A 23,577-nucleotide genomic window follows, 5' to 3' on the forward strand; every position below is an offset into this window, starting at 1 on the left:
TGTCCCCAGCCCGTGGAGCAGGGCACAGCAGGGTGGCTGGTGGCAGCAGGGGGGCCCCAGTCCCCTGTATGTTGTTCACAGCTGGAGATCTCTGTGTCCCCACAGGAGCAGCCCCCGGGCTGGGTTATCAGGGCTGGGTAAACACAGCCCTGCTGGTAGAACCGGCAGCCACCCCGACTCCTCACCCCCCCTCAATTAATCATTAACGAGCTGCCAGCAGCACTGTCACAGCGACGGGGACATCACACAGGTGGCTCTGTGGGCTGAGGAGGAGCCTCCCAGCAGGACCCTTCCCCAGGCTCTGCTCAGGGGCTGAGCGATGCCAGGACAGGGTTCAGCGCCCTGGGTGTGCTGTGTGTCCCTTCCCCAGGCCCTGGAGTGCCATCTGTGATTCTCCTGAGTGCCTGTGCAGCACCCTGTGCCAGCCCTGCCAGAGCCAGCTCTTCCCATCCCGAGCAGGGACCCACATCCCCACAGAGAAATGCATCCATGGCTGGATGGGTGTTTTCTTTCCCAGGAGTTCCATAAGAAGGAGCTGAACTGGGCAGAGGCGTCACCCCAAAGATTCCCCACAAGTCCCACACTCGTTTTCTGCTTTATTAGGAAAGGGGTGGGGGTACCTGGACAGGGATGGGACAGCTGCCACCGTCAGTGGGGACAGTGCCCCCCACCCCTCCTCCTCTGGAGGAGGCTGATGGGCCCCTCACCCCCAGACTGGGCAGCTCCGTTTGCTCCTGAGCCAGACCCAGCTGCCCACACAGAGGGACCCCAGGGCTGCATCACAGCAAGGATGGGCTGTCCCTGTCCCCATCCCCACACCCGCTGGGGCCTGTGATGTACCCATGGGCTGCACATTTCACTTCCTGCACCCCCTACATGTGTCTGGGGCGCTCCCAGCATCCTCCATCCCCAGGGACAGCGATGGGGACAGGACGTGGCAGGGGAACACTCGGGGAAGGGTGAGCAGTGCAGAGCACAGTCCTGGAGCCCCCCATCTACCTACAGGACCAAACCTTCCCCCCATGGCACTGGGGCCAGCATGGCAGGACCCAGTTGTGCCTCACTACTTCTTCACCTTGATGAGGGAGTGGTAGACAGGCTTGATGATGATGTGGAGGTGCAGGGAGTTGTCGATGAGGTACTCGGAGGTGCGTTTCTGTAGGTCGGCTTGCACCAGGAAATCGGCCGCCTCGTCCGAGCTCTGGTGGAAGCTGTAGGCGTGCTTGACCAGCACGCGGCCCTGCTGCCTCACACCCACCAGCACGGTTTTCTGGAAGGTGACTCCGGCAAAGTCGGGGCTGCTCATGGCCGGGGTGATGACGAGGCGCGGGCGCCCGTCCTCGATGCGCACGGGCTGGATGGCGCCCGCCACCGAGTCCGAGTAGACGGGGCGCAGGCTGACGGGCAGCCAGCGCGGCGAGAACAGCACGTTCCAGGTCACCCTCTTGCCGGCGTCGTGGCTGCTGGGCCCCAGCTGGGTCTGGAAGCTGGTGCTGCGGTCGTCCCGCGCCGGGTTGGTGATGACCCACTGGGAGCCCCAGCTGGGCGCGAGGTAGTTGCGGGGCAGGAACATGCTGCAGTTGACGTCGAAGTACTTGGCGAAGTGGAGCGGGGAGGCGGCGTGGAACTGGAAGGCCTGGAAGAGCAGGTCCTGCACCGCAGCACGGTGCTGCGCCAGCACCGCCGACTGCGCCTGCAGCCGGAACAGCTGGCTGGGCGCGATCATGGGGTAGCGGATGGCGCGCAGCACCCGCTCGGCCACGGGCGCCTCGGGCTGCCGGCGGCTCAGCCAGCCCTCCACGGCCGTGTAGAGCTCCAGCTCGCTGTGCAGCACCAGGTCGGAGCGCTCCAGCAGCAGCAGCAGCAGCTCCACGCTCACCGAGCCCCACTCGGCGCTGCCCAGCACCGCCGACAGGTTCCAGGCCAGGAACTGGAGGCAGCTCTCCTGCAGCGCCGCGTCCCCGACGCGCACGGCGTAGTGGTACCAGCCCACCACGTGGCCCTGGCTCGACTCGCTGGCCAGGTGGGTCCTCATGTATTCGGCCACGCCGCGCTGCAGCCCCCAGACCCGGTACTTGCTGGCCAGCTGGTGCATGGGGATGGCCTGGTGCAGCAGGATGGAGACCCCTCCGCAGTACAGGTACCTGCGGCAGAGCGTGGGGTGGTGACACTGGGGACAGCCATCCCTGGCAGCTCAGTTCCCAGGGGAGCAGCTTCTGCCCTGGGCTGCTTTCCTCTGAGTATTCCCACCCCAGTATTCCCACCCTCTTTGGATGTTTCCCTCTGGGTGTCCCCATCCCATGTGATCTCCACGGTCACCAGGGGAGAATCCTCCCTCCTGGGCTGCTTTCCTCCCAAAATGTACATCCCTCCCAAAATGTACATCCCTCCCAAACGTACATCCCTCCCAAACGTACATCCCACGAGGTCCCTGTGGTTCCCAAAGGAACAACCCCCTTCCCTGGCTGCATCCCTCGGCCCATCCCCATCCCGTGGAGTTCCTCGCAGTTCCCAGGAGAGCCGCACCCTCCCGACCTCCCATCCCCACGCACCTGATGAACTTCTCGAAGAGTGCAGCGGTCTCGGGAGGCTCGTACAGGGTCACGACGCTCTGGTTGCGCAGGAGGCTCTCGAAGACCTCGCTCTGGAGGCTCAGCAGCAGCTGGTGCGTGTGGAACACCTTGGGCTCGTCGGAGGCGGCCGAGCGCACCCGCAGCACCGAGTCGCTGCCGTTGCCGTTCTGCAGCAGCTCCTGCAGCCGCTGCAGCAGCGTCAGGGAGTGGTTGATGGTGGCCGCCGTGGAGTCCCCGCTAAAGTCGGCCTTTTGGGCTGCAGCGAGAGGGGACCGTCCCAGAGCTCACCCCAGTGCCAGGCACTGAGGTGGGGTGGGGTTGCTGGGGGGCTGAGCACCTCCTGCTTCTGCTCCCCCATGCCAAAGGGCTGCTGGTGCCAAAGGGTGTGGGGGAACAAAGAACATGAGGACATTTGTGTCCCTGAGAGCCAAAAAACTGCCTTCCTGCAGCAGAAGGGCAGAGACCACCATGTCCCAGGCCGGGGTGTGCTGGGAAATGGCCGGGTGCCGGCGGCGCTGGCTCTCAGCCCGGTCTGCCTGTCCTGATCCCGTCCCCGCTGTGGGCAGAGCGAGCCCCGGGCATTGCCCTGATCCCCCACATGGATACATGGGGGCACGGAGAGCCCGTGGGTGTGGGGGGCCAGGCACGCTCTGCCCCGCACTCAGGAACGGGGTCCTGAGCAGTCTGGGGACACCGACTGCCCTGGTGTCACCGCACGTCCGTGCTGGGATCCCAACAGGGAAAGGAGACGGAACTGGGAATGTGGAACAGGGGTCTCCATGCTCCTGTGGGCACTGGGTTCCTTCGTCTCCTCTTCTCCCTCCTGACACCATTCCCACCCGCTCCTCAGAGCATCCTTCCCTAGGAAGAATTTGGCCCCGTCTGTCTCAAATCCATCGTGCCTCTCAAATCCCGTCTTGCTGACGGATTACCCTTCCCAGCTCCGGCTTAAGGCCGGCTGAGCGGGGATGGGAAAGGGGAGCAGGCACCCTGGACCCCGCTGTGCTGGACTTGTCTGCCCGCCTCACCGAGCCCTTCCCGGGCACAACCCAGCTCCGCAGAGAGTGCAGCACACCCAGGAGCCACTTCCATCCCCTCCCGGCGCCCCGACGGCACCCGGAGAGACGCGCTCAGCTCTCCATCAGCCGCCGAGCCGCACCCCGGCACCCGGCGAGGGCAGCGCTGCACCCTGACCCTTCTCGCCTTCCCCAACCACAGCCACCCTTACCGGCTTGCACGGTGAAGAGGAGGAGGAGGAAGGCAGCGGCACAGCCCCAGCGGCGGGTGGCCACGGGCCGGGTGCCCGTCAGCCTGGCCATGGCGTCGCAGGCGCATCTGCCGGGTGCGGCGCACGCTGCGAGCCCGGGGCTTATGTAGGCCACGCGCCCTCCCGGCCGGCGAGCCCGCGCCGCCGCATCGATTGGTGGAAACTGGGACCGGCCGTTGCCACGGGAACGGCTTCCAGCCTCCCTGCATCCCACCCTGACCCCCAGCCCCAGCCCCGCACCCCGGGGTGCTGCCGCTGTGGCCGTGCGGCTCCTGCTGCTGGCACCGCCGCGCCGGAGCCCCCAGGCGTGGCCGCGGCGCTTTGTGCCGGGGTCTTTGCATTCAGGGCACAGCTCGGTGGCCTCCCGCTCCCCCCGGCTCATGGGTATTCATGCCGGCAGCAGCCCATCACCATGGCATCCGCGCTGCCGGCAGGAACTGCCTGCCCTTTTCCCAGCCTTTGCAGCCAAGAGGCCGCCCCGGCGCCCTGTGCGGCCTCCCTGGCCCCCCGCCCGCCCCGACACCTCCTGGGGGGCTTCACCGTGGGGATGGGACCCTCCCCAAAGCCCCAGTGGCACAGGCTGGGGTGGGGCTGGGTGAGGAGGGTGTCAGCCGAGTGGTGCCAGCCCCACCTTGGCTGTGGCCTCGGTGACACCACGGGGTCGGGACCCAGGATCCCAGGATGGGGGACACATCCCACAGAGGAGGCAGCACATCTTGCAGGGGCACGGCAGCCCCTTACCCACTGCCAAGGAGCCCCGTCCCCCTCACAGCAGTTTGATTACAGGCTTAGACACGGTTTCCAGATGTTGAGCGTGGGCAGATGCTGCTGCAGCTGCCGAGGGTGTGGGATCACCATCTGTCCCTGACCCATGGGCGAGGAGACTGAGGACAAGACCCCGATCACGCCCATGCCGCGCTGCTGTGGCTCCCTGGCCCCTTGCAGGGACGGGTAGAGGGGCGATGCTCAAGCCCTGTGCCCCTGCTGGGCAGGGGACCCCCAAAATCGCGGAGCCAGCAGAGTGCCCAGCCCGGGCGGGTGTCCTGAGCCCGGGGGACAGGGCCCCCACCACGGCACAGCGGCTTCACGGCTCAGTGTGTCCTCTGACGCCTCATTTCACCACCCGCCTGATAAACAACAGCTTGCGGGAGCGTGTGCCCGGCGCGCCCCGGCACCGGGCCAGCCCCGGCGGCAGCCACAGCCCGGGGACCCCCGTGTCCCCAGCGGGGACATCGGCTGCTCACGGCGGTGAGGTGACCGTGGGGGGACACGGGGGATCGTGGTCCTGGTTCTGGAGGTCACCAGAGGACAGGGTGACGTCCCCCAGCCCGCCGTGGGGTGAGGGAGCGGCTGTGCTGGCCCGGAGATCGCGGCTGAGGCGGGGCAGGGCTGGCTCACCATAGCGACCTGTGCCAAGCAGCAGTGCCAGGGCATCGCCCCCGCGGGCTGGGGGCACCGGAGGGACGGGGTTGGACCCAGGAACCGGCAGGGGACAGCAGCCCCCTCGCTGTGCTGCTGGGGACACTGAGGCACGGGCACGGTGTCCTGGCAGTGCCACCACAGAGCGCAGCAGGGACACGCAGGATTCACACTCGTGTGTGTAGCCGCGCCTCACACCCGCTCCTCAGAGTCCCAGCTGCCCACCAGCCCCGGGACCGCCATCCCAACTGCTCTGTCGCTGTTACTCGGAGCTCCCCGGTGACCCCTTCCCTGGCCTCCGCGGGACCCGAGGGCCGGTGACGTCCCCGTGCCCGCCAGCCCAGCCCGCGGCTCTGCCCGTGGCTCTGCCCACGGCGTTCTCCCTCCGCCCCGTGTCCCGCGCCCCGGGAGGCTGTGCCATGCTGCGGGTGCCGGCGGGGACAGGGACACTGGCAGGGACACGGACACTGCCGGGGACACGGACCCCGGAGAGGACAGGGACACTGCCGGGGACACGGACGCTGCCGGGGACACGGACAGCGGTATGTCCGTGGGAAACACCAAGCGCAGGGAACGTGGCACTGCGCGCCCGGCGGGTGGCACTGGGGCCACCCAGGTGAGAGTCCCTGTCCCGCCGGATTTGGGGAGCGGGACCCCGGTCAGGGGGAACAGAGGGGGCCCGGAGTGAATCCGTCCCACCCCAGCAGCACAAAGGGGATCGGGCTGGCAAAGGGTTAAGGCGCGGCTGCAGCCGATCGATGCCCCAGTTCCGCGGGGGACGTGGATGGATGGATGGGACCTCCTGCTGATGAGCCGGAGATAATTTGCAGTTAATTGGCACCCCTCTGCTCCCCCATGCCCCCCTTCTTTTCCCTCTGGCTTCTTGAGTCCCTGCCGGGAGTTCCAGGGTTGGGGAGGAGGGACCCCCAGGATCCCACACACACCTCGGGCACTTCTGGGGGAGCAGATCCATCTCTGGGGGTCCCGGAACGGGAGAGAGACCTGACCGCTCCTCCATCTCCGGCCCCGAAGCTACCCCAGGGAAATTTGGGGTGCCCCCGGGGCCAGGGTCAGACTGGGAGCAGCGTGGTGCCCCGTGCCCCCTCCCTGAGCTCAGGACCCCCCTTAGCACCCCACAAACCCCGATCCCAGGACCTCCCATTATCCCGCACCCTCCTCCGGCACGGGACCGGGGGTGGTGGACCCCCAGATGCAAATTTGGGGGGATTCTGACCAATCACAAGGCAGCGTTCAGCTCTGACCTCAGCACTGGGGGGATCCCCTCTCCGACGGGGTTGGGCCTGGCTCCCCTGAGCCAATCGGGGCACAGAGCTCGGGAGGGGATGGAGCGACCCAAGATTGTGAATGGGCGAGGGCAGCGCGGGCACGACCCGGGCGTGGGGATGGCCAGAGGGATGGAACAGGGATGGGGCAGGGATGGGACAGGGATGGGACAGGGATGGGACTGGGATGGGGCAGGGATGGGGCAGGGATGGGACAGGGATGGGACAAGGATGGGACAGGGATGGGGCAGGGATGGGACTGGGATGGGACAGGGATGGGACAAGGATGGAACAGGGATGGGACAAGGATGGAACAGGGATGGGATAGATACGAGGCAAGCATAGGGCAGGGATCGGGCAGAGATGGGGCAGGGATAGGGCAGGGATAGGACAAGGATTAGGGCAGGGGTAGGGCAGGGACCAGGGCACAGATAGGGATGCGGATACGGATAAGGATCCGGATTCGGGCGGGGATGCGGGCTGGGCCGTGGGCAGGGCTCCTGTCAGGCTCCTCCAGCTCCGCTGAGCCGGGAAATGGCCGCCCCACATTGGGACCCTCCCCATCGGCACCTCTGGGTCTTCTCTGCCACCACTGGGAGCCGTCTGGTGGCACCCAGCCCGGGCTGGGGGCCAGAGCCTCCCTCTGCTGGCAGCTGCCCAAGAACACGGTGTTTTAATCCGGTTTTCTACAAAAACGGGACTAAGGGATAAAGAAGGAGCAGCTCTGGCAGCGGGGGCTCTGCTGGGACATAACACAGGGGGCTTGGGGTGCACTGTCCCCCATGGGTGCAGCCCAGCTCTGCCTGAGGTGGCACGTTTTGGAGCTGCCCACTCCCCACGGATGCTACAGGACCAGGGAGTTGGGATCCAGCCAAAGTGGGGACACTTAGGTGATGGTCCCTGTCCCCAAGCCCCCAGTGGCATGTCACGACCCAGGCGCCATCAGGACCCCTTGCTGCTCCCTGTCTCTCCTCACAGCCGATCCGTGGTGGAAGATGACGATCCCGGTGCCCAACAGCACAGCGGTGTCGTGGGCACGGTCAGAGCCGGAGCCAGAGCTGGAGCGCTCACCCTGCCTGGTTGGCATCGTCCCCATCGTGTATTACAGCGTCCTGCTGGGGCTGGGGCTGCCAGGTGAGGGGGCTCAGGGTGCTGGGGGCTGGAAATAAATGTCCTCAGGATGGAGGGACTTTAGCTGCTCCCCCCCCAGCCTCAGACCTGCCCCCGGTGCCCGGCTGTGCTGCCCGGCCCCAGGGCAGGTGCTGCCGCCATGGGGACAGATGGTATTTGCATTGCTTGGGCTGGCACACGGAAGAGATTAATCAGCCCAGCAAATCCCCACAGCACTGGGATGGATATTTATAGCTCCCCTCAGCTGCAGCCTGGGCAGCCCCAGGGTCTGGGAGCTGCAGGGTGGGACTGCGAGCCCCCAGCTCTAACCTCCCCCCATCGCGTCCCTCCCTGCAGTGAACATCCTGACTGCCGTGGCCCTGTCCCGCCTGGCCACCAAGACCAAGAAATCATCGTACTGGTACCTGCTGGCCCTGACCACCTCCGACATCCTCACCCAGGTCTTCATCATCTTCGTGGGCTTCATCCTGCAGACAGCCATCCTGGCCCGGGCGGTGCCCAGCGCCTTCATCCACACCGTCAACGTGCTGGAGTTCGCGGCCAACCACGCGTCCACCTGGGTCACCGTCCTGCTGACCGTGGACCGCTACGTGGCCCTGTGCCACCCCCTGCGCTACCGCGCCGTGTCCTACCCGCGCCGCACCCGCAGGATCATCGCCGCCGTCTTCGCCGTGGCGCTGGCCACCGGCATCCCCTTCTACTGGTGGCTGGACATGTGGCGTGACGCCGACCCCCCCACGGCGCTGGACACGGCGCTCAAGTGGCTGCACTGTGTCACCAGCTACTTCCTGCCCTGCAGCATCTTCCTGGCCACCAACTCCGTCATCATCCGCAAGCTGAAGCGGCGGAGGCGCGCGGGGGGCGGCAAGACCACGGCCCTGCTGCTGGCTGTCACCACCGTCTTCGTCGTGCTCTGGGCTCCCAGGACCGTCGTCATGATGTGCCACCTCTACGTGGCCTCGGTCAGGAGGGACTGGCGCGTGCACCTGGCCTTGGACATCGCCAACATGGTGGCCATGCTCAACACCTCCCTCAACTTCTTCCTCTACTGCTTCGTCAGCCAGACCTTCCGCCGCACGGTGGGCGAGGTGCTGCGGGGACAGCCCCGGCAAGGCTCCCGCCGCGGCAGCGCTCACTTCCCACCCCCAGCCCTGAAACCGCTGAAGCTGCTGGGCAGCACCACGCTCTGAGCCAGGGCAGTGCCCAGCCGGCAGTGCCGGTGCCCACCCAGCCCCACAGACTGCACCGGGACCCAGAGAGAGCCCACCCTGCACAGAGCCGGGGTTAATGCTGGTGGTGATGGTGGCAGGGGGAGCTGGTTGTGCCCAGACACTCATTTGGGGATATTTTGTGGTGCCTGCCTGGCAGCAGCACACTGGGATGGGCAGCTCAGCCCTGCCCATGCTCAGCCCCTCGTACAACATTGGAACTCATGCAGGGAACTCATGCAGGGAATTCATGCAGGACATGTCCCAGCTCAGTGGCACCGAGGGTCCTGCAGAGCCCAGGGGCTGCCGTGGTGAGGGGTGGAGGGCACGAGTGAGCTCCTGCGAGCTCTGACAAGGACGTGGTGCCCACTGGGTGCCACTCCATAAACCGCAGTGCTGAGACCAAAACTCTGCCTGGGTCCGGCTCCCTGCGGGCAGCTGGAACAGAGACACCCTGCTCCAGCATCTCTGGCACAGGGTCCCTGTGCCCTGCCCACCCCCGTGCCCCTGCCCTGCTGCCCAGGAGAGCTGGAGGGAGCACCCACAGGGTCTGTTGTCCCCAGAGATGGGGTCTGGATGCCTGGTAAGATCCCAGCTCCCGGCCTTTCCCCATTAATCCCCACGGCAGCAGCCCCTCGGGCAATGCCCCCCTACATCCAATGCACGCAGTGCTGCACTCCCAGTTAGACCAGTGACACTGGAGGAGCGGCCGTGCCGTGCCAGCCTGTCCGGAGCTGCCAGCAGAGGGCAGGGATGGGACACCGCGGAGCTGGCACTGTCGGGACAGGGAGCTGGCACCCCCAGACCCCAAACCAGCCTTGCCGCCACCCTAATTCCCCGTAAGATCCTTAGCGTAATCCCAAAACCGCCCAGCCTTTCCGCTCGGCTTCCCGAGATGGGGCAGGACAGACCCAGGGGGTGCTCGGGGGGGATCGGGGCCTCAGTTGGCTCCTGGCAGGGCACACAGACACCCCCAAAACCGCACCAGACCCCCTGCCCATCCCCAAGCGCTGGCTGTGCCCGCACCGGGGTGGGGATGAGGCGCAGCCTTTGCCCCCAGGGTGTGGGGCCGACCCACTCACGGACCCACCCTGCCCCTGCCCCCGGGTCATTCTCCAGTGGGGACAGACCCCGCCGAGGATGTCACCTCATCCCAGGCCGGATCCCTCCCGGGGGACAGGGTTAAAGCTGACCCGGTGGCGCGAGAGGTACCTGGGAGGTTCTCGCTCCATTAATTCTGGCACGTGAGGAGAGCAGAACCGGGAAGGGATTAGTTATTAACCCGACCGCGGGCAGGGGCTGAGGGGCCGCGGGGTGGGGGGCTCGGCTGCCTCGGGAACCCTCGGCGGGAGCTCCGGGATTTCCACCGGCCCCCCCGATTGCCACCGGCCCCCCTGTGCCAACCGGTGCGTATTTACTTGGCAAAGGAGGTGGAAATGTGCTGACGGCGTCCGCCGGCGCGAGGGGCTCCGCTGGGAACGGCTCCGAGCCCCGGCCGGAGCGGAGGGAGGCTCTGGGAGGGCAGCAGGGACCCCCGGCTCCAGGTCCGGCTCTCGCCTTGCCGAGGGGAGCCGCCGCGGAGTCGGGGTTCAGCCAGCCGTGCCACCGTGCCAGCCGTGCCAGCCGCCCGTCCCTGCGGCTCCCGAGGAAAGGTAAGCCTGGAAAAAATGCGCCCGGCGTGCTGATGTTTTCGGATAGAGCCTGGCCAGGGTCCAGGTCCCCGTGCTGAGCGACATCGCAGCCCCTCACTGTGGCCTCTGTGCTGGAAGGACCAGTTCTGCCCAGTTCCACCACTGGGATCGCGGTTCCAAGCCCACCCAGAGCAGCGGGAGCTGGGATCGGGCTCTGCCCGTGCCAGGAGGTCAGGGCCAGGGATCCACCACCCCGAGAGGAAACCGAGGGCAACACATGGTGGGCATCACCCCCCAGTGACCCCACAGCGTGTTGGGGTCTTGCTGCAGAACCTCTAAAAACGCCGGGAGCGAGCAGTGGGGGCTGGAAACGTGGGCAGGGTCTGTGCGCGAAGGGGGAGCAGAAAACGCGCACAGGGGGCGGAACATGAGGGTCTCCGTGGGAAGGGGGCTGAAATCACCCGCCGGGGGGGGATGGGGGGGTTCCGATGGGAAGGGGAGGAGGAAATCAGCCGCCAAGGACGGGGACACAAAGGCAAACGCTGCGCGGCCGCGGGGCAGCCCCGGCGGGACGGACGCCTGCCGCTGGCCCCACGGGGGGTCACGGGGGTCTCGTGCTGACTCAGCAGCCGGGAAAGCCTCCGGCGGAAGGAAGCAGCCGGTGGAGAGGCCGGGCTGCGGTGTGGGGGCGGCAGGACAAGCGGCCTCCGCTCCCGGCACCGCTTATCCAAGGCTGAGCCTTTCCCGGCTCTCCAACCCTGGAGCCTGCGCTCCAAATCCCCGGGGAAACTGAGGCACGAGGGCTGCGCCGGGATGATCCGATCCCAAACACCATCCCAAAGCCAAATGATCCTTAGGAAGAGGGCGGGAGGGTGGCGGTGGCGCAGCTCCGAGCCTGGACACACCGTCCTGTCCCCGGGGGCTCCGGCGGGCGCCGGTCCTTGTGCCACGGGTGCCGCCGGTTCCGGTGGGATCCGGTCCTGCCGCTGGAGGCTCTGCTGCCCTTTCTCCCCGGATTGTTTTCATCCCGGCCTGGATTGGGGCAGGCCCCGCCGGAGGCACATTGAACTTTCCTCTGCATCCTTCACCCTCTTGCTTCACCCTCCCGAAATAGCAGCGTCTGCCTGGAAATCTCTCCCAGGGCTGGCGGGGCCCCCGGGGTGCCCCAAATCTCCCAGGGCTTTTCCCCATCCCCAGGGATGAATGGGGTGACTGTAAGGATGCCCATCCCAACTCCAGGGTCGCAGCCACTCCCGTCGGGACAGGGACCACCAAACCCTGCCAATGCCCCGAGCTGGGGCTGCCCTGCTCCCCGGGCCTCTGCAGAAATGGGTTTTTCTAGGGCTTCTCTGGGGTTTTTTGGGTCCTGCTGCCCTGCCAAGGCTCCGGCTTTATCCATCAGCTGACATTCCTGCGGGAGGCCCCTCCAGGCCAGTTATCCTCACACGGTGGGGCCTGCGAGCGCCACTCCCGGCTCCCACCCCAGAGGTGGAAGATCCCGTGTGGGTGACACAGACCCCGCTGCTCCGTCCCTTGTCCCCCGAGGGTATTTCCTGATGTGCAGCGCTCAGCAGGGCCGGGTTGAGACCCCCATACTCATCACACCGATGTCCAGGTGGGCTCCCCCCTGTTCCGCCCCTCCCAGTGCGGGCTCTTCCCCCGCTCCAGCCCCCTCCGTGCCCCGGTGCGGAGCCCCCGCCGGTGCGGGACCCCGGTGCTCCCGCCCGGTGCGGCGGGGCAGGTCCCGGCCGGCCCCAATCGCGCTCCCGGGGCTGAGCCGCACCTCGGGGAGGGGCCGGGCCAGGCAGGCGCACGGTGCGGCGGCACCGGGGCTGGCTCGGATCGGCACGGGGGGAGCGGAGCGCCGGGCACCGGGGGCTGCGGCCGGTGAGCGGAGCGGGGGAGGTGGGAGCGAGCCCTGCGGGACCGGGGGGCACCGGCAACGCCGACGGGAAGAGACCGGGACCGGGACCGAGAGCCGCCCGCCCCCGCAGCTCCTCCGGCCGGAGCACTGGGGGCGGCTCCGGAGGAGTTTCGGGGCCAGGACCTGGCAGGAGCGCCGGGAAGCACCGGGACGGTGCGGGATGGGGGTGCGGGGGGACCGGGCGGGGGGAACCGGCGGGAGGGCAGGGAAAACGGGACGGGAGTGCGGTGGGACCGGGCCGGGGGAGCGGGGGAAGGCAGCGGGCGATGCGAGGGACCGGGAGGGGTGGCAGGAGGAGCAGAACTGGGGACGCGGGAGCAGCCGCCGGGGGCGCGGGGGAAACCGGGCGGAGGGTGCGGGGGTACCGGGCTGGGGGACGCGGTGGGAACGGGAGCTGGCGGAGCTCCTGGAACTCGTGGGCACAGGGACTCTGTCCCAGCGTGGTGCTGCGTGTCCCTGTCCCCATCCCGGGCCTGGGGGGTGTCCGGTTCGGGGCGCCCCTCAGGGGACCAGGGCTCCGGCCCCGGCATGTCCTTGCTGGGGTCTCCTCCCGGTTTCCTCCCCCAGCAGCGAGGCTGCAGCTTCCTCGCTGCCTCCTCCTCCCCGTGCCCACCATGGGGTGGCAGGAATGGGGTGGACACACTGGGGGCAGGGACTGGGACACTGTGCCGTGCCATGCTGTGCTGTGCCGTGCCAGGCTGCGGCTGCCTACGTGCCAGCAGGCTGGACATGCAACCTGCACTGGGCTGGTGCCCAAAGCCGGAGGGAAGTGGGACGGGAGAAGTGGAAAGAGGAACACGGTGACACGGAGGGACAAGGCAAGGGGACAGTCCTGTCCCTCGGTATCACCTCTGCCATCTGCTCTGGGCCCACACTTGGTGTTCTTGGGAAGCCGTCAGGCACTGGAGGAAGGGATCAGGACAGCCCCAGAGAATCCCCGTGTTGGGAGGGGGCATGTGGGGCACAGAGGGGCTGAGCCCTCCTCAGCTGCCTCCAGGAGAGATGGGGACGTGTGGCTGCCTGGTGCCCTCTGCATCTCCCTGGCCATGCTGGGTGAGCTCAGCTGTGCCAGCAGGGCAGAGCGCCCCAGGACCCCCTGCTCACCATGGGATGCACAGGCAGGGATGCTCCGAGCCGGGAGCTGATCCCCATCCCCAGTGCCTGTGCCCTGACCCCGCTGTGTCCCGCAGGGTCCCTGGATGCCACGGGGCAGGATGGGCACCACGGCCGTGCTGCTGGCCCTGCTCCCCACGGCCACTGCACAATCCACACCACCCCCAGGCTGCAGCCACGACCTCTCATCCCTCTACTACAACCTCTGTGACCTCTCAGCGGGCTGGGGCATCGGGGTGGAAGCAGTGGCCAGCCTCGGCGTGGTGACCACCTTTGTGCTCACCATCGTCCTGGTGGCCAGCCTGCCCTTCGTGCAGGACCACCAGAAGAAGAGCCTGGTGGCCACGCAGGTCTTCTTCCTTCTGGGCACCTTCGGGCTCTTCTGCCTGACCTTCGACTTCATCGTGGGGCCGGATTTCTCCACCTGCGCCTCGCGCCGCTTCCTCTTCGGCGTCCTCTTCGGCATCTGCTTCTCCTGCCTGCTGGTGCACGCCGTGGCGCTCAACTTCCTGGCGCGGCGCAACCGAGCCCCGCGGGGCTGGGTGACGCTGGCGGTGGCGCTGTCCCTCGCCTCGGTCGAGGTCATCATCAACGCTGAGTGGCTCATCATCACGGTGGCACGGGCCGAGGGCGGCCCTGCGGACCCCTGCCAGCTGGCGGACGCTGATTTCGTCATGGCCCTCATCTACGTCATGGCCCTGCTGGTGGCCGCCTTCGGCACGGCCTGGCCGACCCTGTGCGGCCGCTACGGCCGCTGGCGCAAGCACGGCGCCTTCATCCTGGCCACCACCGGCCTCTCCGTGGCCATCTGGCTGGCGTGGACCATCATGTACTTGTATGGGAACCAGCGTGCCGGCCACAAGCCCGGCTGGGATGACCCCACGCTGGCCATCGCTCTGGTCTGTAACGCCGCCGCCTTCCTCCTGCTCTACGCCATCCCCGAGGTGACACACGTGACACGGCGCAGCCCCGAGCAGGCCTTCGAGGACGATGGCTACCCCACGCGCGGGGTGGGCTACGAGACCATCCTCAAGGAGCAGAAGTCGCAGAGCATGTTTGTGGAGAACAAGGCCTTCTCCATGGATGAGCCATCCTTTGGTAGGCGCCAGGGACCCTCTCACCCCGTGGCAGGGCTGCCACCCTCCCAGGGACCCTGGGGGATGTCCCCACCGGGGATGGCAGCGGTGGGGGGGTGACGAGACGTCTGGCAGTGACCTGCCCGGCACTGGCGCCTGCTGCTGTTGTGGCTCCCAGAACTGGGCGGGCTGGGTGTACCAGTTTGGGCTGAGCCCAGCAGCCGCAGGGAACTCCCTCCCCGGCGTGGGGTGCCCGCGGCTCCTGCCCCTCCGCCCCAGGCCCACGAGACCCTGCAATAACACGGGGTGGTGACAGTCCCGGTGGGTATGTGGGTGGGTACATCAGGTGTCTGCGCCCCATGGGGGAGGGAGGGTCCCCCTGAGCAGCACCTGCACCCCAGAGACCCTACAATAACAAGCCGTGGCCAGGCAGCAGCGATGCCATCCCTAGGGACAGGAGTGTCCCTCAGGAAAGGCACGGGGCTGCTGAGTCAGCTCATTAAAGCTGCTAACGAGGTACAGGGAGCCCCAGTGGGCTGGCAGTGGCTCCGTGGTGACTGTCCCCGTGTCTCAGCAGCCAAGAAGCCGGTGTCCCCATACAGTGGCTACAATGGGCAGCTGCTGACCAGCGTCTACCAGCCCACCGAGATGGCTCTGATGCACAAAGGGACGGTGAGTGTGACACCAAGGGGTGGCCACATCCTGCCAGGAGTGACAGGCGTGGGTGTGGGGCCTCCTGTGAGCCCTGTGTCCCAATGGCTGCTGTAATGGGGTGGGGACTTTCCAAGCCTTCCACCCCCGTGGGGCTGGGGTGTTCCTGGTGCTGTGACCTTTCACTCGTGTGTCTGTCCCGCAGAGTGAAGGTCCCTACGACGTGATCCTGCCCCGTGCCTCCACCAGCCCCATGCCTGGCAGCGCCAGCTCCACGCTCCGAGCCGAGGACGCCTTCGCGGCACAGTCCCGGCACTCCAGCATCCCGAGGGACACCCGCAGCTGCCAGGTGGGTGAGCGGCGGCTGCAGCAGGGGCAAAGTCCTGCCCTGCCATGGTGACAGCGCTGCCTGGCACTCAGAGCTCCCCCTGGTGCGTCACATGTCCGTGGTGCTGGTGCCACAGCAGTGTCACCGCAGTGTCACCGCAGTGCCACCCCGCTCTGCCCGCAGGTGCAGTCCCCGTACAGCAGGAACCGGTGGTGAAGCCCCCGTGACGCAGCCCCGCAGCGCCGGCACAGCCGCGGCCCCTCCATCCCGCTCCCCAGGGCTCGCCAAGCCTCGTGAATCCCACCCTGACGTGTGAATCCCACCCTGACGTGTGAATCCCACCCTGACGTGTGAATCCCACCCTGGCTGGCAGCCAGAGCCGGTTCCTGCCCGTGGCATTCCTGGACACAGCCCCAGAGCCAGCGCTCCCACCCGGCCATGGACCCCTCATCCCTGCCTCAAGGACTGGCTGCCGTGGGGACAGCCCCAGTTGTCGCCTCGCTGCCTTTGTGATGCACAGACACCCCAACTTCCCCAGGCCGTGGACCCTGCGAAGCTGAGGAGCCCCTGGGACCCCCGCCCAGGGCACCCTCAGCACCGAGCCCCCGGCCCCACACTGACCCCAACAGCCCTGGGGACCCCGAGCTGAGCTGGCCCCAAGCCAACGCAGGGCACAAGGGACACAAAGCTGTCCCCATCTCTGTTTCCTTCTGTTCCTGTTTCCCCATTTCTGGGAAGGGGGTTTGCTGGGGGTCCAGGGGATCAGTGCCTTGCTGGGGCTGGGGACCAGCCCCCGACAGCTCTGGCCACCTTCTCGGTGCCTTCCCCCCTCGGGGCTTGGGGACCCCTGCAGGGAGTGCGGAGGGAGCTGGGCCCCTCGCCCTCCTTGTGGCTTTCTCTGCCAAATTTCCTTTTTTTCAGGTCACCGCAATAAAGGTGGTTTTTCCTACGATGCTGTCACAGGTTGGCTGTGATGGGGTCCCAGGTGTCCCCAGTCCCACCGGCTGCTCCCACGGGCTCAGCCCGATGTCCCCATTGAGGGCAGTGACAGGGAGCATGGGGGGACGCTGGGCAGGGTCCTCTGCATCCCCATCCCCCAGCCGGGCCGGGATCCCGCGGGCAGATGGTGCCGGGCAGGAGGTGGCACAGCACCGAGGACGTGCCAAGGTCGTGGTGGTTTTCCCGCTCGGATTGCCTTCCCCTCCACAGCCATTCCTCCTCCTCCGGGCAGGAAGCCTGCGGCCAGCAGTGCCATGAATTATTCAGGGCCGGAATGGCTCAATGGGGGCAGCGGGTGACCCGCTCTCCTTGAGCTGGAGCCGGGATGGCGGCGCCGGGGCTGCCGGTGGGCGCCTGTGCCCTGCACGGTGTCCACACAAGGGACACGCAGCAGGAGCGTGGCACTCGCCTTGTCCTTGTGCCTTGAGCTGGCACAAGCCCAGCTCCCGGCTCCGGGGCCGCAGCTGCGGGTGTTTGCAGCAGGATGTGGCCGTGCCCCCCGGGCCGCGCTGCGTCACCCGTGTTTACCTGTCACCTGTGTTTACCTGGTGCCGAGCGGCAGCGGGGACGTTGCCCAGCAGCACCAGGCACTCGGTGTCACCAGGGCCACTGTCACCGCAGCACGCCCTCCTCCCGGCCGCGGGCACCGCACGGCACAGCGCGTGATCCCCCAAAGGCACCTCCACCTTCCCGGGGACACCTCGGGGACGGCAAAACCATCCGAAAAACAAGGTGCAAAGACTGGGGACAGCGGAGCGGCTCGGTGGCCGTGCCCAGCCCCTCCGGAAGAGCGGGATCCCACCGGCCCCGCCAGCGCCGGCCGCAGCGCGGGGCGGCCCCGCTCCAACAGGGAACGCTTTGTGCCGCCGGGGCCGCGGAACAGCGGCGCCTTTGTCCGGCCAGGTGAGGCAGACACGGCTGCGCCGAGCCCGGAGCAGCCCCGGAGCCTCCTCGGAGCCGGGGGCTGCCCGGGGGGGTCGCTGGGTGGTGGCAGCGGGGTGGTGGCAGCACACCTGGCACCGGGGTCACCGTGACCAGGGCCAGGCAGGGACACGGGCAGCGATGCCGAGGGCAGGGCTGTGTGTGGCTGCAGCCCGGGGATGAAGCAGGGTCACCAACAGTGACAATAAAGGCAAGTGACACCGTGCAGGTGAGCGCTGTGGCACGCTCCATGTCCCCAGCACTGCCTCACTGTCCTCCCACTGGGCTGGGCTGGGCTGGGCTGGGCTGGCACTGGGGTCTCCTCACCACAGCTCTGCCAGGACCAGCCTGTGACATGCCTGGGACTGTCACCTGCCAGCACGGCAGTGTCCCTAAGGAATGCCGAAGGAATTGGGAGCACAGACACACTCACACCACCGGCTCCCACTGGCACTTTTTACTCTGTGGCACCGCAGGGACCCCACTCCAGCGCTGAGCCGCAGTGTGGAGCTGTGGGGAGCCCCAGGGCTCAGCAGTGACACAAGAGCATCAGGGCAATGTCCCTCTCGAGTCCCAAGGTCCTCATCCCGGCCCGGCCCGGGCACGCTCCCGTGCCAGCTGTTTGCGCCTCTGGATGTCCCTGTAGGCCTGGATGACGCGCGCCCGCTCCTCCTGCAGGATGCGCTGCCGAGCCATCGACATCACCGGGGACACAGGGGACGCGGGGGACGCCTGGCTCCGGCCCAGGCGAGGCGTCAGGAGGAGCTGCTTCCGTCCAGCCTGCAGGCAGAGATGGGCCAGCTCAGGGATGAAGGGAGAGACACCGGGACTGCACTCCAAGGAGCTGTCACGGCCACACTGAGGCTGCTGCCACTGTCCCAGCTACCCAAGGGATGCGTGGCATTGTCCCCAGAGCTCACCTGCTCAGCAGGACCCTGTCCCCTGGGCCGTGAGGTGATGGTGGGTGGCTGTGTCACCACCTCTCCAAATGGCACCGTGTCTGTGAGTGAAGAGGGAGCCAGGGTCAGCAGGAGACCCTCAGAACGCCCAGCCCTGCTCCTCCCCCGGGCTGGGGGTCACTTCAGCCCCCCCACTCCATTCCCACCTTGCAACAGGCTCTTCTCCAGCATGTCCACCTTCTTCTCCTCCTTCTTCTTCCGGGCTTTTTCCAGCTTCCTTTTCTGAAACCTGAAGAGCCACATTATGGCTGGGGCTCAGGAGTGGACAGGGAGCAGGAACGAGTCCCTACCCCATGGGAGCCCCCCACATCCCACAGCTCTTCCCCTAGGAGGGTGAAGCTCTGCTCCCAGAGATCCATCCCCATGGAAAGGGGGCCACAGCCGCTGCCAACACCAGATGTGCCCTGCAGAACTGGCCAAGGCCACAGGCATGGGCTGGCCCCATGGTCTTGTTCTCACTCTTTTTTCCTTTTGGACTTCTCTGGAGCCGTCGCCTCCTTCTCAGGCTCCCGCTGGAGCTGGTTCTCCGTGAGGAAGAGGACGCGCTGCACCTCCTGCTCCATGCGGCAGATGTAGGAACGCTCCGACTCCCCCTTGCCCCTCCGGAACTTGGGCACAGAGGTGTCCCCCGCGGTCTTGGGGCCCTTGGACTCCTGCTGCTGCTTCTTCTCTAGGAGAGACAGGTGGCATTTCTGCAGAGGTGACACCAGGGGGGTCCCTCTGGCTGGGACATCACCAGAGAGAGGAGGATGTCCCATGGCAGGATCCAGCCATGCCATGAGCTCCTGGGCCAAGCCTTGGCCACCTGCTCGGGCCACCTGCGTGTCCCACCTGCCACCTGCTTCTTCCCAGGAGCTGGGCACTTCAGGGCCTCGCGGCTCCGCATGAGCTCCCGCAGGCGGAACGGGATCTCCTGTTCCTCGGGGTGTTTGGGCTTCATGTTGTCCTTCTTCTCTTTCCTGGGGAAAATGAGAACAGTGACAGGACTCCAGGGAAGCACCAGGACCTGGAGGATGGGACATCGGGATCCAGGGACGGAACAATGCTGGGATTGGAGCACAGTGGGAAACTGAGACTCAGGCACAGCTGGGCACCGGGACCGAGGCATGGGGAGATATCAGGGTCAGCACGGACAGACACCGGGACAGGGCACGGTCCCGATCAGGACCAGACACCGAGAACGGGACTCCCGCCAGGGCACACCCGCGCCCCGAGACCCCGCGGGTGTCCAGCTCCCAAACCGGGAGAGATCCCGATCGGATCCCGCAGGCACTGACCTGCTGCGCAGTGGGACAGCCGGTCCATGTTCCGACCCCGGTCCCGCTTTCTGTCCCGCTCCTGCTTTCCGCCCCGGTCCCGGTCCCCGACCCTGTTTCGGTCCTGATCCCGGTCTCTGTCCCTGTTTCGGTCCTGATCCCGGTCTCAGTCCCTGTTTCGGTCCCAATCCCGGTCTCTGTCCCTGTTTCGGTCCTGATCCCGGTCTCTGTCCCTGTTTCGGCCCTGATCCCGGTCTCTGTCCCTGTTTCGGTCCCGATCCCGGTCTCTGTCCCTGTTTCGGTCCCGATCCCTGTTTTTGTCGTGGTCCCCGTCCCGGTCTCGGTCCCCGTCCCATTATTCCGCCACTCCTCGTGGGACCGTCCCGCCACCACTTCCGGCTTTGTGGCCCCGCCCTTGCGGCTCATTGGTCCGATCTTCCCCACAACTCCCGCCTTTCTGAGCGTGCCGGGCTGCCATTGGCTGGTATAGCTGTCACTCAGACTCAGGGGCGTGGCCAGGGCCTGCGGCCGGATGCTGCTGCGGGGGGCGCGGGGGCTGGCGGGGGCGCGCCGGGGGGTGAGCGGGGACGGGGGGGACACGGGGGGACAACGAGGGGACACGGGGGGACACGGGGGTCTGGGGAACACGGGGGAGTCCTTGGGAGGGGCAAACAGGTGCTGGGTGTGAGGTGTGAGCGAGGACGGGGGGACAAGGGGGTGCTGGGGCATCATGGGGGATGCTGGGGATGGCAGGGGACAAGGGGGGCTTGGGGGATGTTGGGGGGATGAGAGGACAAGGGCGGGGTGGGGACTGAGGGGGACAAGGATGTGTTGGGGATGGGGTACAGAGGGGTTCAGGGTAGGAATTGGGGTGTTGGGAGGGGGCTCAGGGGGGTACAGGGGGGTGCAGGGCAGGAATTGGGGTGTTGGGAGGGGGCTGAGGAGGGTACACGGGGTTCAGGGCAGGAATTGGGGGTGTTGGGAGGGGGCTACACGGGGTTCCTGTGGCTGAGCTGGGGATGCAGCAGCCCCTCCGTGCCCCCCAAGACTGACACCAGCATGAGGGGCTCCTCTTTCCCTGCAGCCCCCAAACCCCCCCAGAGAAGGAACCCCACGCCCCCACCCCACCAACACCTGCAGCCCCCGGGGCCTTTCGGACACCGCAGCAAAGTCCGACGGCACCTCGGACACTCCGGGAAGGGACAGCAGGACAGCCACCCCGAGTGGTGACAGAGGTGACACCCCTGCAGCCCCCCCGGTGCCCCCACCGCCCACCCACTGCTGCGGCACCGGCTGCCCCAACTGTGTGTGGGTGGCGTACGTGGAGGAGCTGCTGGAGCGGCACCGGGACGGCGGAGCCCAGGCCTTGGCGGCCGTGGAGCAGCACGTGGAGGACGAGAACATCAAAATGATCCTCAGGATGGAGATCAGGCTGCGTGCCGGGAAGGACTGAGCATCCCCCGGGGCTCCCAAAATGGTGGGAGACACCCCTGGGGTGAGAGGATGCAGATTTGGTTGTTTATAGTGTTTGTTGTGTGCTCAGCACGGGATCCCGGGGGTGTCACACGAGTCTGGGTCACCTCCCGTCTCAGGGAGCTGCCCTTGGGGACAGGTGGTGGCTCAGGGCTGTGCTGAGCCCTGGATTTCCCAGGAGCTGGATGCTGTGCCCTCCCCAGCGTGGCAAATCCCTGCCAAGGGCAGGCTGGGGCAGCCCTCCTCCTGCTCTGCTCCCAGCTGGAATTTAAGCACCTTGGGGGGATTTTCAGCACCTTGGCCATGCCCTGGTGATGGGGAGGGCTGAGGGGCTGTGCCAGACCCCTCCCCACTGGCACCACAAAGCCTCTTAGGGGGGAGGGCTCGTGTGGCAGCGAGCACGTGGGAAGCATCAGCCTCCTGTCAAGGACACTGGCCCTGTTCCTGGTGTCACATCCTGCCAGGCTCCTCTCCAAGGTGACTTTTTGGCTTTTCTGCCTCCATCTTAAATCCCCATCAACTTGTTCCAAACCCCCCCTCCATCCTGGGGGACTCACAGACCCACACAGACCCCTCACATCATCCCAGGACAAGGTCCCCAAGAAGCCACCAAGCCCTCGAGTGTCACTCACTAATGAACCCTAATTAACAGCCAGGCTCTGCTCTCTGCCAGGGAAGTAGGTGGCTCGCCATGGAAAACACTCCTGGATCCCTTTAATCCTATTTGTTAGAGCCCAACTAATTGCAATTAGTGGCAGGGGCTGAAGTTCAATTAAAGTGTGCCGAGATTAGTCCGTTTTTAATTGCTTTAGTGCTGGATTAGGGAAGCTTTGGAGTGACACTGGCCGTGGGCAGGGGGTGCCGGACCAGGACCCCCACCCAGGCTGGGATGGAGACTGGAGAGGGGCTCCCATCGCTCCCTTTGGGATCAGGGGATGCTGTGGGAATCTCTTTGGGAATGGGATCCCCCAGGAGAGGAGGCAGGATTCCCTCCACGTGGGATCCACTGCCCACCCGGCCTGGTCATTGCTAATCCTGACACCTCCTCCCCCCAGAGCAGGGGAAGGACACTGGATTACCCCTGGGGAAAGAAGGGAGGTAAATAATCCTATTACCCCCAGGCAGGATAAATCTCCCTCCCCGAAAAGCCCCCCAGAACATTTCCAGGCCGTGGGACAGGGAAGCAGGCAGAGGGAGCAGCTCTGGATTCGGGAATCGTGGGACTCTGTGAGTCAGGGATTCCGGGCTGGGAGGGGACCTGGGGTTGCTTTGCTGCTCTTCCTGCATCCAGGAACATCCAGAAACATCTCCCTGGGTTGGATCCTTGTCCCCAGGGGTGTGTCCAGCTCTGCCAAATCCCTCACCCTGATCCCAGAGCTGGGCTTGTGCCACAAAATTCCCACTCCTGGTGCCATGGGCCATCCTCTGCTCCCCTTTCCCAGCCTGGGACAAGCTCTGGGAGGGTCCTGGCAGTGCCCTGGGGGTTGTGTGGGGTGGGGGACAAGGGAGGAAGGAGCAGCCCTGGTGTCCCCAGGATGCCCTTCCCTGCCTTTGGGGATTACTGGCTGAGCTGGGCTGAGCCAGCATTGTGGGGAAGGGGCCCTGCAAAGCCCAGGGTGGGCACAGGGTGGGAGGAGAAGCTGGTGCCCCCCGTTTCCCTGCAGAGGGGGTGAGGAGCCGTGCCGGGCCAGCGCCGGGGCCGCAGGGAGCGCCGGAGCCGGGGCTGCCAGCCCCCCACAGCCATGAGCCTGGAGCCCCCCAAACCGGAGCTCAAATCGGCCACCAGGGTCACCGGGGGTCCTGCCACCCCCCGCAAGGGACCCCCCAAGTTCAAGCAGAGGCAGACGAGGCAGTTCAAGAGCAAACCCCCCAAAAAGGGGGTGCAGGGGTGAGTGGGGAAGGGCCCTGGGCTGGGGGGGTCGTGCCTGGGGTCAGGCCAGACAATCCCTCTTTCCTTGCAGGTTCGGTGATGACATCCCAGGCATGGAGGGGCTGGGAACAGGTATGGGAATGCCACTCCTCCCCTGGGGGGGACAGGGGGTGTGGGAGTCACAGTGCCACAACCTCTGTCCCCTCTCTCCTCAGACATCACTGTCATCTGTCCCTGGGAAGCCTTCAGCCACCTGGAGCTGCACGAGCTGGCCCAGTATGGAATCATTTAGGATTTGGGCACGCTCACCAACCCCGTAGTGCTGCATAGGTCCAGGCCCCCCTGTCCATGCTGGGGGGCTCAGCTTGGAAAAATGCTCATTAAACCCAAACAAGCCAGGAGTCAGTGTTGTGAGCTGGGGAGGAGGGAAAGCAGCTCCCCACGGCCTGGAGTGGGATGGGCAGGACACAGAGGGGTTCAGGATTCTGACAAGGT

The 23,577-nt window shown here is 66.5% G+C and overlaps 6 protein-coding genes across 11 annotated transcripts; 4 read left to right on the forward strand and 2 right to left on the reverse strand.

Moving 5' to 3' along the window:
- Positions 1–583: 583 nt before the first annotated feature.
- Positions 584–4,232, reverse strand: BTBD17 (BTB domain containing 17). Its single transcript, XM_033076748.2, is given in 5 exon segments — positions 584–2,144; positions 2,553–2,829; positions 3,802–4,074; positions 4,077–4,199; positions 4,202–4,232. Coding segments are annotated over 5 exon segments (1,785 nt in total). The 3' UTR covers positions 584–1,063.
- Positions 4,233–5,646: 1,414 nt separating this feature from the next.
- Positions 5,647–9,485, forward strand: GPR142 (G protein-coupled receptor 142). Of its 2 annotated transcripts, XM_033076755.1 has the most exons (3): positions 5,647–5,801; positions 7,521–7,676; positions 8,010–9,485. In XM_033076755.1, exons 2-3 carry the CDS (start codon positions 7,538–7,540, stop codon positions 8,861–8,863), a joined length of 993 nt encoding a protein of 330 aa, XP_032932646.1. In that variant the 5' UTR covers positions 5,647–5,801; positions 7,521–7,537; the 3' UTR covers positions 8,864–9,485. The 2 variants fall into 2 exon arrangements, with proteins under 2 accessions (XP_032932646.1, XP_032932645.1); XM_033076754.1 differs by lacking the exon at positions 5,647–5,801 and having other exon boundaries at positions 6,940–7,676.
- Positions 9,486–10,352: 867 nt separating this feature from the next.
- Positions 10,353–16,521, forward strand: GPRC5C (G protein-coupled receptor class C group 5 member C). Of its 4 annotated transcripts, none has more exons than XM_033076753.2 (5): positions 10,353–10,533; positions 13,627–14,647; positions 15,200–15,297; positions 15,482–15,625; positions 15,788–16,521. In XM_033076753.2, exons 2-5 carry the CDS (start codon positions 13,636–13,638, stop codon positions 15,818–15,820), a joined length of 1,287 nt encoding a protein of 428 aa, XP_032932644.1. In that variant the 5' UTR covers positions 10,353–10,533; positions 13,627–13,635; the 3' UTR covers positions 15,821–16,521. The 4 variants fall into 4 exon arrangements, with proteins under 4 accessions (XP_032932644.1, XP_032932642.1, XP_032932640.1 ...); XM_033076751.1 differs by having other exon boundaries at positions 10,453–10,533; positions 15,203–15,297; XM_033076749.1 differs by lacking the exon at positions 10,353–10,533 and adding an exon at positions 12,353–12,399.
- A 1,452-nt stretch (positions 16,522–17,973) lies between these two features.
- Positions 17,974–20,133, reverse strand: CCDC137 (coiled-coil domain containing 137). Of its 2 annotated transcripts, XM_033076757.1 has the most exons (7): positions 20,044–20,132; positions 19,761–19,893; positions 19,315–19,442; positions 18,943–19,153; positions 18,630–18,712; positions 18,445–18,524; positions 17,974–18,304 (listed from the first exon to the last, which is right to left on the reverse strand). In XM_033076757.1, the coding sequence occupies exons 1-7, from the start codon at positions 20,093–20,095 to the stop codon at positions 18,107–18,109; spliced, it is 885 nt and encodes a 294-aa protein (XP_032932648.1). In that variant the 5' UTR covers positions 20,096–20,132; the 3' UTR covers positions 17,974–18,106. The 2 variants fall into 2 exon arrangements, with proteins under 2 accessions (XP_032932648.1, XP_032932647.1); XM_033076756.1 differs by having other exon boundaries at positions 19,761–20,133.
- A 443-nt stretch (positions 20,134–20,576) lies between these two features.
- On the forward strand, positions 20,577–22,003 carry OXLD1 (oxidoreductase like domain containing 1). Its single transcript, XM_033077065.1, has 2 exons — positions 20,577–20,598; positions 20,804–22,003. The coding sequence occupies exons 1-2, from the start codon at positions 20,577–20,579 to the stop codon at positions 21,190–21,192; spliced, it is 411 nt and encodes a 136-aa protein (XP_032932956.1). The 3' UTR covers positions 21,193–22,003.
- Positions 22,004–22,107: 104 nt separating this feature from the next.
- PDE6G (phosphodiesterase 6G) lies at positions 22,108–23,468 on the forward strand. Its single transcript, XM_033076758.2, has 4 exons — positions 22,108–22,439; positions 22,877–23,100; positions 23,174–23,214; positions 23,298–23,468. Exons 2-4 carry the CDS (start codon positions 22,955–22,957, stop codon positions 23,372–23,374), a joined length of 264 nt encoding a protein of 87 aa, XP_032932649.1. The 5' UTR covers positions 22,108–22,439; positions 22,877–22,954; the 3' UTR covers positions 23,375–23,468.
- The last annotated feature ends 109 nt before the right edge of the window (positions 23,469–23,577 follow it).

Source organism: Catharus ustulatus, chromosome 20 (assembly GCF_009819885.2).
Source record: "Catharus ustulatus isolate bCatUst1 chromosome 20, bCatUst1.pri.v2, whole genome shotgun sequence".
Classification (NCBI taxonomy): Eukaryota; Metazoa; Chordata; class Aves; order Passeriformes; family Turdidae; genus Catharus; species Catharus ustulatus.

Bases quoted from the DNA above. Each gene is read 5' to 3' on its own strand.
- PDE6G (XM_033076758.2), top strand. From the start codon at position 22,955: ATGAGCCTGGAGCCCCCCAAACCGGAGCTCAAATCGGCCACCAGGGTC. The intron at 23,101-23,173 runs GTGAGTGGGGAA...CTTTCCTTGCAG, and splicing joins CCCAAAAAGGGGGTGCAGGG to GTTCGGTGATGACATCCCAG. The intron at 23,215-23,297 runs GTATGGGAATGC...CTCTCTCCTCAG, and splicing joins CATGGAGGGGCTGGGAACAG to ACATCACTGTCATCTGTCCC.
- GPR142 (XM_033076754.1), top strand. From the start codon at position 7,436: ATGGTCCCTGTCCCCAAGCCCCCAGTGGCATGTCACGACCCAGGCGCC. The intron at 7,677-8,009 runs GTGAGGGGGCTC...CCCTCCCTGCAG, and splicing joins GCTGGGGCTGGGGCTGCCAG to TGAACATCCTGACTGCCGTG.
- GPRC5C (XM_033076753.2), top strand. From the start codon at position 13,636: ATGCCACGGGGCAGGATGGGCACCACGGCCGTGCTGCTGGCCCTGCTC. The intron at 14,648-15,199 runs GTAGGCGCCAGG...CCCGTGTCTCAG, and splicing joins CATGGATGAGCCATCCTTTG to CAGCCAAGAAGCCGGTGTCC. The intron at 15,298-15,481 runs GTGAGTGTGACA...TCTGTCCCGCAG, and splicing joins CTCTGATGCACAAAGGGACG to AGTGAAGGTCCCTACGACGT.
- CCDC137 (XM_033076756.1), bottom strand. From the start codon at position 20,095: ATGGGACGGGGACCGAGACCGGGACGGGGACCACGACAAAAACAGGGA. The intron at 18,713-18,942 runs GTGAGAACAAGA...GTGGCTCTTCAG, and splicing joins AAGTCCAAAAGGAAAAAAGA to GTTTCAGAAAAGGAAGCTGG. The intron at 18,525-18,629 runs GTGGGAATGGAG...CTTCACTCACAG, and splicing joins GGAGAAGAGCCTGTTGCAAG to ACACGGTGCCATTTGGAGAG.
- OXLD1 (XM_033077065.1), top strand. From the start codon at position 20,577: ATGGGGTACAGAGGGGTTCAGG. The intron at 20,599-20,803 runs GTAGGAATTGGG...CACCAGCATGAG, and splicing joins GGGGTACAGAGGGGTTCAGG to GGGCTCCTCTTTCCCTGCAG.